Source organism: Lipotes vexillifer, unplaced genomic scaffold (assembly GCF_000442215.2).
Source record: "Lipotes vexillifer unplaced genomic scaffold, Lipotes_vexillifer_v1.1 scaffold459, whole genome shotgun sequence".
In the NCBI taxonomy this organism is placed as follows: domain Eukaryota; kingdom Metazoa; phylum Chordata; class Mammalia; order Artiodactyla; family Lipotidae; genus Lipotes; species Lipotes vexillifer.
The window spans coordinates 1,795,268-1,807,796 of record NW_006769874.1 but is presented as its reverse complement, the minus strand read 5'-3'; the positions used below and the strand labels follow the sequence as shown (position 1 = coordinate 1,807,796).

The 12,529-nt window shown below is 52.2% G+C and overlaps 1 protein-coding gene across 1 annotated transcript in view; it reads right to left on the bottom strand.

Moving 5' to 3' along the window:
- The window catches only part of AFDN (afadin, adherens junction formation factor), a 94,263-nt gene that overhangs the window by 7,646 nt on the left and 74,088 nt on the right, over window positions 1–12,529 (bottom strand). Inside the window, 4 exon segments of the mRNA XM_007445918.1 lie at window positions 190–303; window positions 8,569–9,420; window positions 11,607–11,792; window positions 12,125–12,216. Coding sequence (XP_007445980.1) covers window positions 190–303; window positions 8,569–9,420; window positions 11,607–11,792; window positions 12,125–12,216 — 1,244 coding nt within the window.

Genomic DNA, 12,529 nt, shown 5'->3' with positions numbered 1-12,529 from the left:
GGGGAGAGCCCGGGGGGGAGGGGCCAGCCTGGGAAAGGGGGAGGGGGGACAGCCCGGGGGGAAGGGGATGACAGCTCAGAGGACAGGGCCGGGGACGGGCTGGCCGACGGGGCTGCAGTTTCAGCAGCGGCCCCCTTGCGCATCCCAGGCCCCTCAGCCGCGCACCCCTCGCCCTCAGAGCACCAGGACCTTTTCTTCGGCCTCGCGCCTGGCCCGCTGCTCCTCCTGCCGGGCCCGCTGCTCAGCCTCCCGGGTCCGCAGCTCCTCCAGCTGCTGCTGCCGCCGCCGCTCCTCGTCCTGCAACTGAGGACAGGTCCCGTTCAGTGCGTGCCCGGAGCATCCCAGCGCCAGACACAAGACGCGCACACGACACAAGCACACGCACGGCTGAGGACAGACACCCGGCGGAGGTCCCGGCGGACACCAGAGCCCGCCACCTAACGACCCCGTCCCCACCGCTCCAGAACTACGCTTCCATCGACTGTGGCTCTGAGGAGGAGGCATTTATCCTGGACGCTCACACGTGCAATAGCACAGTTCTTTCACTAGGACACACTCAGCTCAAGCAGCTCACGTGCAGGCAGAGAACGGGCTCCAGCGTACGGAGCCGTGAGACACATTGGACCACCCCCTTCCTTCGCCCCGGTTCAGTTTCCACCGTGAAGGTCAAGAAAGACTCCCCACTCTTGCGGCCCGTGGCAGGCGAACACTAGCCTCTGGACGGGGGCGGGGCGGGGCTCACGTGGCAGCAGACGCTCCAGCGGGCCGGCGGGCTGCCTCGTCTTCGGGACGAGGCTTCTGGCTCCCCTCCCGCCCGCGCCCATCCTGGCCCTTTGCCGTCCGTTCCCTCTGGGTCCCACCCCAGACGCCAAGAATTCCTTCCCAGGTCAGGGATCCCCCAAAGTCTGATTCACAGGATGTGAAGCTGAAATTTGGGAGGCACCTTACTGGAACTCTGTCCTGCTACATGTCTGCCAAGTAACTGTCCATTCTGTTCGAGCACCTTCAGTGTCTGGGGCCGACAGCCTGCCTCCCAGGACAGTGGTAGCTACTAGTCCAAAAGCTTTCCTGCTGTCCTAAAATTCATCACCTCATCGCTGTCTAGTTTTCGTCCTTCAGGTTCTGCCTTTCTGACACAATACAAAACAAATTTAATATCTGTCCTTCATACCATTCAAATACTTAAGGACACCTTCAAACACCTAAGACGTATTCTACTCGGCTTTCAGCTCCTGTACCCTCCTGGCCACGTTCCTCTGTACACTACAGGTCGAAAACGCCTTAGGACGCCGTGAATTAAAAGCACATTTGACTAGCAGAGAACAGAGCAAGAGTCTCTTTTTGCCACGTCCGCTTATAGCCTAAGGTAACTGCGACTTGGAAAAGCTCGCATTCGCCATTTACTTCTTCTGTTCCAGACCTGGGCGTGGCACAAGAGGTGACTCCAAATCTTAAATTAAAATAGCCCTGAGGCCATCTAGTTCAACCTGTAACCACTGCAGGAATCCCTGACGCACAATCACTCAGGGTGTACTCCAGCATCTATATAATCACTAGCTATTCTATAGAGTATTCATAGCAAACCCAGAAAATGTTAACCCCCGGATCTGAACTGTCCGAGTGTATTTTTTCCCTAAACAAAGACAAACATAAACCGAACAACTTGACTCTTGCTTGCTTTTTCTGTGGAACAAAAACTGTATCTGGTAGGAAAGTAACTAACTTGTGTCCTCACGCTTTTTCATGTCAGCGAACAAGAATAAAACATCTCAGAAAAAAATTAAAATTCCCTTCTCAAGGAGAACAAATTAATTAAACTGCCTCCTTAGGATACTCTAGGTATAAGCCCAGAGGGATGCTAGGATAATGATCAGGTTTTGGAGGTTTTGTAGCAGGAGTAGATGCTAATGATTAAGAAGCATGGAAGCAGTCAGAAGTGCCCTGCTGCGTGGAAACGAAGAGGAAAGGACTTCCCAGGAATTTTAGAGTCATCAGCACAAATTATGGGACACAGCACCCAAATAAAAAAAAAACAAAACAAAATAAAACAGCAACTGATCACATTAAACATCTACAGAAAAGTAATTTGTGGAAGAATGTAAAATTGCATGAATGCAGCAGAGGTGTTTCTGTTACCCAATAAAGCAAAAACTAATTTCATTATGTTATATCAGTACTTTCTAGACCTAATGAAAAACAAGTTCTGAGCAAGAAAAGCAGTACACACTGAATCAGCTCCTTTAAGTTAAACAGGATAATTTTAAGAAATCAGAACAATTTCAATTCTCATAATTAAAGGTACAGAACTCTACCTTATAAATCTATAAACAGGCATTTTTCTCTTAAAATCCTGACGGTGGTAAACAAGGAGACTTCCCCTCCTGCTGTTTCACTGGTTTCTATTTTAAGGTAGCAAATGAGCCAGTGCTGTTAGAACTAAGGCAGTTTCTTTCCACTCTTTGGTAAGCTGTTTCACGTATTTTCATTTTCAAAACACAGACTGTTTTGTTTTTCAAAAATATGCTGCTTTAGTCAAAAAAAAAAAAAACAAAAAAAAAAAAGAGAGAGAGAGAGAGAGAAAAGAGAACCTCTTACTTTTCCCCACATAACAGAGCCGGGTGGTACACTAAGGTGTACGGTTACGTCTCACAACAGTTAAAGGGCCCTTCAACTTAAGTTGGGAAGTTAATGGTTCTGAGAGCCAGTGCCTGACGGGGCCTGAACACTGTGAGGTTACATGAAAAGCAGACAAGCTTGCTGTTTCACATTAAAGGCACGAAAAGTCGCATGCTATCAAAACAGTCTCGTAGGAAGTTCTACTTGGGGAAACTAGACTTGAATAGACATAGTAATCATTCTTATAGAGTGAGTCAAGACAGCCCAGACTGAAGCTACTCCAACCAAGAACTAGGCTGGGATTCTGAAAGCAGCACGCAAGCCTGACCCAAGGCCTTGCGATACTGAGGCAGTCCGAAAAAAATAGTTAAAAAAAATAGTACGTTGAGATCTGTGTGTTTATACTTTATACTTTTTTGGGGGATTTTCCCGGACCGGGGCACGAACCCGTGTCCCCTGCATCGGCAGGCGGACTCCCAACCACTGCGCCACCAGGGAAGCCCTATACTTTATACTTTTGTACCACAAAAATACGGTAACTTGTATCTTTAATTTCATGTTGAAATATCTGAATACAAAACGGGGCCAAAACATCCTTTACTTTTTGACATTTTCTCTGAAAAGCAACTGTAAGTCTGTTAAGCACATCACCCTTTCTCTCTGCAGGCCTTTTTTGCTTATGCTCCCACCCATTAAAACTACTCACCCTAAAACAACTTTAAGGCTCCCAGATAAAGAGGCCCCCTGATAGGCCACTTATTAGGACAGGACTCTGGCGTCCCATCCTAGCACATGCAGCTTCCTGCTGTGTCTTGTCTCGGGGGTGGGGGGGAATTTCTCTCTGGAGGGAGGGCCCTCCCCATCAGCAAACAGGGGAAGGGCTGCCACTGGACGACACCAGCTCTTGGCCCTCCGTCAGTGGGGCTCCCTTCCCCGGGTGCAGCCGTCCCCTTCTTTGTAACTGAAGGAACATGATTCTGTCCGGAGTTCTAAGGGAAGACCTACAGGTGCAGGCCTACTCCAGCGGCAGAGACAGGTAAGCAGCGTGGCTCACAGCAGCCCAGAGCAGACATGTGAGGTCGGTCGCCTAGGGCAGCTGTTCTCCCGCCGACACAACCACAGGAACTTCGTGTTCTACTCCCAAACGCACACATGCTGGTTTGAGTATGAACTTATTTCTCCTCCTTGAATAAAACGGACGCTTCCCGAAGGTGGGCTGTGTCTAGCCTCCAGCCTCAACATCCTGGGCAGGGTCTCCCACCTGAACAGGCAGAGAACGCTCTGCTGCCTCCTGAGACAGGCCCCTCCGCAGGTACAACTCTCCGTTAGGGTTCCTACTGATTCTTGCTTGAAGTTTCTACAAAGCTTCCAATTCAACTGCTTCCATGCCTGAGATGCTCCCGAGGGCTACGGCCAATTTCTGCATAAAGGCCAAACAAGAAGGCAGCCCACGGCGCCTCTGAAAACACCCCCTCCCTGCTCTACCCTAGGGGGAGGGATTCTTCCCGTGAGCTGTCGGGTCGTCTGAGACGGAAGATGAACCACTCAACTGGCAGGAGACGAAGCTGCGACGGCCCAGCTGAGAGACCGCTGGTCTCGGAAGCGTCTCCTTGAGAGATGGTTCGCAGTAACCGTTTTATGAGCAGCAGACATTTTCGTGAAGCACAAAGAATACTAAATATGAACCCAGCATATTCTGGTCAGGATCTCGACTCTTAGTCTACACGACATCGGGTACTAGGCCTGCCCTTCTCATCTGCGCACGTTGCAGTTGTCACGGACGAGAGGGCCACAGAAGCGGTCACCCAGCTGCCTAGAGCAGTGAAGGCTGAGCTCCCCTCCTGCCTGCAGGGGGCAGGACCGGCTGCCCCTCAGAGGTCAGCAGGTGCGGCCGCAGCGCTGGGTGGGCCCGGGAGGCGTCCTGCGGGCCGGGAGACCCGGGGCGCTTCTCGAGGGGCAGGGGGCCGCTGCAGGGTCGCGGGGCTTCTGCGACCTGCCGGGTGGCGGCGGCCGTGTGCAGGGGAGTCTGCAAAGGGAGCACGGGCCCGGGCGAGCGAGCCACTCTGCAGGTCGTCAGGTTCCCAGGAAGCTGGGAATCCTCCTTAGGGAGGGGAGAGGCGCCATGCCAGCCACAGGCTCCCCAGACTGGGCGACTGGGAGAGCCGGGCACAGCGGGGAGGCTGCAGGTGCAGCGGACGGCAGCTCACCGTCCCGTATGCAAGTGCACGGGAGGCTTGGGTCCGGGAGGGGGTAGGTGAGCGCAGGGGAGGGCGGCCCCGGGCCCACGCGGGGCGACGGGCACTCAGGGACCCGGGGACCAGAGCCGCCAGGGCAGCCTCGCCACCTCTCTGAAGCTCCCATTTATCCCACGCGTCACCATAAAAATCCCGGGACAAAGCCTAAGGAAAGGCCTTAGAGACCGCACGGGCGGGGCCCTACACAAGTGGGCACAGGCCTGTACCTGGTCCCCATCGTCCCCGGGGGACCCAGTGCCCAACAGCCCCTGGGACAAGGCAAGAGCTCAACCTCTGCTGGGGAATCAGGCTAAGAAATGCTGGGAAACATGGTGCTTACAGTCAACACCAGCACTCGAAATAATTATCTTTTAAAGGAAGAAAAACCCCGAACTACGCCTTTGAAATAAAAATCTCAGTGCGCCCTTTACCCTTGGGTGTTGTCACTCACCTGTCACCACCATGCCCCCCCCACCCCGCCCCGACACAGGATTCTCTTGGGGCCGCAGTCGGTGCATCTCAAAGCTGAGGCCCCAGGCTGCCTGGCCTGCACGCGTGTGACAAGGACCTGGTACCTGAAGAGACAGTGGGACTGACTGGTGTCTCCCACCCGCTTCCACACGGACACCTTAACACACAGAGAGGCAGGGAAAGAAGCAGATACTTCTCATCTCTGTCTCATGCGGAGAAAAACGCAAAGCCCAGAAAATACGCCTCTCGGTCATCGAGGAGAGGAGATGTTTGCAAGAGAGGTTTCCCTTTGGAGTGACACTGCCATCATGCTATTTAAATTGAAAAAAAAGAACAAAACAAAACAAAACAAAACAAAACAAGGAGCGCTGTTATTTGGTGAAAAGGCCATTAGAGTCAAACCTGGATTCAGAGATTTTTTTTTAAAAGTATTGTCAGATACTGACCTTATATCATTTAAAAGCTGACTAACAATAAATGTTGACTTAAAGTCAGTATCAATACACCAGAGCATGAGTGTCTGGCAGATGAGAGAGGTACCGCCCTCGAGCATGAGGGCGCTAAATGACCAACTCAATTTCCCCAATATGGACATAAAACATATCACAGTTACAGTAGAATGCGACCTCAAGTATTTTTTGGCAATGAACTGGTATGGCCGGTAAACTAAACTAAAATCATGTGGTGTTACTGCAGAAAACACAGAATAAATGTTTACTGGAAATTCCTCTTTCTCTACCAATAGACATCTTAATTGGCAAACAATGTCAATACCAGTTGAACTGAGCTTCTAATAATGAATACTTAAAACGTATTTCTAATGTAACAAGAAAAAAAATAGATTACTCACTGCAAAATTTCTCATTTGCCTATGTATTTATGAGTACGTAAGAATACAGAGTACGAATTTGATGACTAAAACTGAGTAAAGGTCAAAACCATAAACAAACAGTAAGTAACACTTAAAAAGTAACAGAGAAAAGCAAAGAATAACTAAATCTAAACACATTCAAAAGCATGCTTCTAGAGTCAGGGAACTACAGATCCTGATCTAGGACACCCCTGAGAACCAGATCTACTGAAAACATAAAAGCACCACCACTAAAAGGAAAAAAAGGAAATCAAGACAGGAAAAAAGTACCCAAGGGAAAGAAACAAGAACATACCAAATCTAGAACAGAGATTGCTGGCATAGCAGTCTGCTGCAGGTAACAGAGAAGGAAAAAAAAAAAAGAAAGATGAAGTGTGAAAAAAAGGTTCAGTTTAGATCTGTATCCGCCACCAGCGTATCTGCGGTTCCCATGCTCCATCTGTGTTTGAAGGACAACCCAGTGAGAAAAGTATGGAAACTACAGACCAATTTCCAGTATTCAGAAATAGAAAAATGCCCACATGATATTAAATCCTTGAGCTTTATTATTAAGACACACAGCAACTAAAAAGAGTAAAATTTCCCTTAGCTCTCTTATTTGGAGACTAAGATATTAATCTTAAAATAAGTAATGATAATACACACAGATACTTTATAGTAAAATATCATAATTCATATTAAGCAGCTTTGAAATATTCAGTGTTTTAATCATTTGGAAAAACTGAGACATTCAATAAAATTTGAGCCTTCAGAAGAAAGAATAATCAAAGAAATACTGCAACGTGGTTTCTAACTTCTCCCTCAACAGTAAATATTAATGACGTCCACTTATTTACCACAAACATCAGCTTTAGATTCAGAGCTAAGGCTGCGGCAGAGGTTAAGCCTTCTTGCCTCGCATTGTGGGGACAGAGCCCCAGGGCCACGGCCACAGCAGCCTCTCGGGGAGCCCACCTGCAGCGCGTCCACTAGGACCCGGGTGGAGCAGGGGTGGCGGCCGTGACGGGCACACAGCTAACCACCTACACACAGGCCAGGGTGCTGACCAGAAGGTGGAAACAGTTCAAAGGACCTTATGCGGGAAGTAATCAGCCCTTCATCAAACAGTTGCTCTTTCAAACAAAACAGTATTGATGGTAAATACAGTTGTTTTTGAGGATGTTTACTATTGATGACTTGGAAACTACTAATAAAACAATGTAATGTTTACCATTTAGACCTTCACTTAAGAAACTTAAGTTTCCTCAGAGGAATTCCAGCTGAATTTTGGACCAAGTTACATATACGTCTGCTTGAGAACACGTAGCTAACAAGAAGTGTGTGCGGTGACATTCCAGGAAAATAATTCACAGAGCAAAGTGAAAAGGCATCATAGTGCCGGCTCAAGGCACTCACTGCCGAGGGTCTAGGATTGAATTTCATCCTGAGCTGGAAAGATTCAAGGGTCTGACGGGACAGGAGACCCTTGGTTTAGGTCTCCAGTACAGATGACATCAGAGGTGGAATTAGAAACAAAACCCAAAAGACAAAAAGGACATGCCCTTTGCTGTCTTTTCTCAGAATACTGCATTATATCTGAAAGAAAAAAAAAAATCACTAAAGTGCATTAACGTAGAATGGTCCCTAGCACTCGCTGCAAATTAATACCAGTAAATGCTTCTCTGTCGACAACTCTCCAGATACACAGGATAACAGAGAATCTCAGATGTGGCATTTTAACAAGCGACTGCATTAAATTAATATAAATTTAAACTTTCTTCTTTGACTTGACACAAAAGGAATAGAAGTTATTTTTATAACATGGAGAACCATGAATAAAATCCTAAGTTCTCACTCCCTTTAAGCTACCACTGAAATAGAATTGCTTAGCACTTTAATAACGCTCGAGAGTCTCCATCTATCTGGGCCGTGACGTCTGACCTGACCCTGCAGCTGTGAACCGCCCCTCTGCTACCCCCGGGGAGCACGGACCACAGAGACCAGCGGCAGCCCGTCCCGGCATGAAGCTTCAGGGCACAGCACGCCTGCCTCCGTGTGCCGGCGACGGCGGCAGAGCGGGGCAGTTAACAGCCGGTCCGGCCCACAGAGACTGAGAGACGTTTACTCTGCGGCCGCTGAAAGACACGTTGCCAACAACTGACCACGGTGATCACCGGTTATTAACGCGTCTTCTCCACCCACGTGCCAGCCGGCCGGCCGCAGCCAGTGGGCGCCCCGCAGCCGTCAAGCGCCGTCTGACCGCGCAGAACCAGCGCCTCTCCAGCGCACATGCCCAGAGCATCTCGCCCCGGCGCCCCAGGACAGCAGCTCCGGCCACGCCCACGCCCCGCGGAGGCTGGGAGCCCGTGCCGCGTGCCCACCCGCCCGGCCCGTTACCCGCGCTCTGCGCTCGGCCTCCAGGCGCTGCATGAGCAGCACGGTGTCCACGTCGTCGTCCTCCTCCTCCTCGTCGTCCTCGTCCTTCTGCTTGGACTCCTGCAGCCGCTTCTGGAACTGCCACTCCAGCATGAGCTTGCGCAGGCGGTCGCTCTCCTCGGCCGAGCGCTCGGCCTTGCCCTGCAGCTCCTGGATCTCGCGGCTCAGCAGGTCCACGATGTGCAGCTGCTGCTGCTACATTGATTTGTTAATATTTCTGATTTCACGGCTTCACATCTCAATATTCAATTATAAATTCATATTCCAAAAGTTACACTAAGATTCAGAAGGATCCAAATATAAAACGAATAATTCAAGCTTTCAATACAGAAAACCGGGGGGCGGAGCCTGCGCCCGCAGCTGGCCCAGCCTGCGCTCCTGCTCCCGCCGCCGGCGCTCGCGCTCCTCCTCCAGGCGCGCCTTCTCCTTCTCGTACCAGCGCTGCTGCTCCTCCCGCTTCTTCCGCTCTGCGGCCGCCTGGGCGCCGGTGGGAGGCGGCGGGAGGGGCGCGTCCGCGGGGACTCCGTCCCCGTCGCCGTAGTGCCCGGGGGGCGGGTCGGTCCGCACCGGCGGGGAGGCGGCTGGGGTCTTCCAGCGCCCAGGGCCGCTCTTGGTGAGCGTGGATGCGGGGGTGCCCGCCTTGGAGGGGGGGCCCAGGTGCTCCTGGCTGGACGTGCTGGAGCCCAGCGAGGAGCCCTGGTTGAGCCACACGTCGCCGCCGTCAGACCTGCGCTCCATCGCAGCCTCCACCCTCTGCCGCTCCAGGTGGTACCCGACACCCTCCCGGAGCTCCTCCTGGGACCGGGTCACACGCTGGAAAAAGAAAACGGGACACCGCTGTGTTTCAGCCACAGTCAGAAGTTACTGAAAGTACATAAACAGTTCAGCTCAGGAAGAAAGGAGCGTTAGGGAAAGGGTGCAGTGAGCGTACAGGACGGGCCGAGGCTGCCCGCACCCAGCGCTAATCCCGCGACGACGCTTTCCCAGAGGACGTCTGCATCTGTTAGAAAGCTAAAGGGGAAAAGGGAAAGTGGCGAGTCCTCTCCGCATCAATGGCCAAACAGCGAAATGCACGAAGGCTCCGGCTCTCCACGTCCGGCACCGTCCTTGTTCTGGGGCCTCACGGGCGTCTGCACTGCAGTGCCAGACACGGGGCTGACCCTGAGCAGAGGAATGTGCTTAGTCCGGTGTCGTGAAGAGCGACAAGAACTACCTCTCTGCAGTAAAATTCTAATTAGCATTCAGACTAATTATCAAATCCTAGGCACGTGATCCATCCGCGACTTTCTGAGTCCCACCAGCTGACCACGGGCCCATGAGCGCATAGACAGAGCTGGGCGCGGCGAGGAGGGATGAGCCTGCACCCGAGTCTCAGAAAGGCAGCGGGATGATCTGAGGGACACACCCGCTGCACGTGTACAAGACAGAGTGAGTACACCTGCTTCCGAGGCTAGTCTTGCGCGTGGAAGAGGCATGTCTGAAAGTGGTGTGATGCGACAGAAAATGATGTGTTTTTTTTTTTAAGAAGATGTTGGGGGTAGGAGATTATTAATTAATTAATTTATATTTTTGGCTGTGTTGCGTCTTCGTTTCTGTGTGAGGGCTTTCTCTTGTTGCGGCAAGCGGGGGCCACTCTTCATCACGGTGTGCGGGCCTCTCACTGTCGCGGCCTCTCTTGTTGTGGAGTACAGGCTCCAGACGCGCAGGCTCAGTAGTTGTGGCTCACGGGCCTAGCTGCTCCGCGGCATGTGGGATCCCCCCAGACCAGGGCTCGAACCCGTGTCCCCTGCATTAGCTGGCAGATTCTCAACCACTGCGCCACCAGGGAAGCCCCCAGAAAATGATCTGCTATGATGTCCCAGCCAAACAGTTTTCTTTCCAGCCCTATTAATGAGTAGAAATTGAAGACACAAATCTGGAAAATAAACTATTTCCCTTTTCTCAAAAGACACACCAAGAACAAAAAAATGAAATGTATCACTTGAAAAACCAGCAGCCTGCTAGAAAAATGGAACATTTACTCTCCACATTTTCTACAGCTTTGCTGTGTATGCAGAAGCACAGCTTTCTGACTACTGGGCTCACGATCTGCAGCTCACATAAAAGCATGACCAGACTGCCTGCTACGCGTGGAAGGCACTTCTCGAGTATAAAGCTTTGGAGTTCGTGCATCCAGACTACACGCCTGCTAACCCTCGCAGTCCAGTGATACCGGAGTCATCCTTCGCTTTCCTCGAAGACTTCACTTCGCTGCTGGTGCCCACTCACCGCCCCCCGCCCCGATAAGTCCTGTCAAATTCTTGGTCATTTCAACATCCCACGTAAGTGACCGTTCAACTCCCTGGCCCTCCTCCGGTGCTTATTACCCACGCTGTGAGGCCGAGGCAAACAGCACTCACAGGCCATAGGCATGCAGGTCCCTGGCGCTGTCCAACCTCCGTGCCTCCACGCAGGGAAGGAGGTCTGCCTCAGGGCGAACAGAACAGCCAGGCGACTCGTGCCCGGGGCCCGTCAGACGGGGCTCCTCCTGGCCTCACTCACGCTGCCCCTGCCGAGGCGACCCTCCTCGGGCCTCTTACCCTCAGCTCAGAACCCAGCTCACGTAATTACGGTCTAGGTGAGCGTCCCACCCCAGCTTCAGCTTCACAGGCAGGACCACGGCCGTCTCAGCTTTCCCGGGGCTTGGAACAGCCGCCGATGCGCGCCGAGTGCCGGGGACGCCTCCTGCTTCCCCCCCACCCCCCACTCCAGGATCAGTGAGCCTCGCCTACAGACCCTAGTTAAGCCTTCAGTAAGAGAGCAGAGAACCACCTTTCACGCTCAGTATTCTCTCCTATGCCCTCTTTTCCTCAGGTGACCACAAAACCCGAGAGAGACAAAGAGAGGAACAGCAGTGCTGCTCTGCAGAAAGTGTCAGCTGTGCCCCAGAAATCCCTCCGCTTTCCTGCAAGCTGGTCCCCTTGAGGGCCAAGGACGTGTTGGGACCCCGCCCCTCTCACCTGGCCTGCAGTAGTGGAGTGGCTGCTGTCCGCGTGCACGTGGGGCTTCTCCTCGTAATGGGGCCACTGGTCCTGAGGAGGAGCCGTGCGCTCCTGGGACCTGGAGGTCGGGAAGGTGAAGCACTCCCTGGCGTAGGTCTGCGTCGGGATGGGGTAGGCCTCGGCTCGGGGGGGCGGCGTCTGCTCCTGCCGACGGGCAGAGGGAAGGAAGCTGAGCTTTCCGCAGCCTGTACCACAGACTGACCTGATTTCCAATGCCCTCTTTTAAAGTAGGATCCGTGTATTTTAAGAACGGTGTTAAAAATTTAAAGTGTTGGATCCTGTACTGAGAATAATTAAAAAACATTTTATTTTGCCCCGACTTACTAACTGAAAGCTCATTTACCCATTATATTAAAAATTCAAAACCCAAACACTCAGGAACCAGAAACCATGAGAACATTTTCCTAGATAACTCAGGCCCCCTGGGGGAACCCAAGGGTCTGCTGTCGGAGCATCTGTGTGCTCACGTCTCAGACCTCAGCACAGAGGTTTCCAGTGGAGACGGATGTTATCTTGGCCGCTGTCCCAGAGGCATAGGCGCCTTTCCCGCCAGGACTAGGGGGCTCATCTGTTGGTGGAAAACAGGAAAGAAAGCTAATGTTAAATAAGCCCGACGTAACATCGCAAGAGCTCTTTACAGGCAGTAACCTCGCGCCGGGCACCTGCACGCCGCCAGCAAGGTGTCGAGAGCACAGACACAGAAACAAGGCATGTGGAGGTGAGGGCTCACCTCGCCCACTCCCACCTCCTGAATCATCAAGAGCCCGGAGCCACGAAGCTGTATCTGCAAACCTGGTATCTGGGACATGTCTCCTCCCAGGAAGCTGCTGCTTCCTGCTGCCAACCCTTTAACCATAAACACAGGCTGCTGGCCCGCGGGG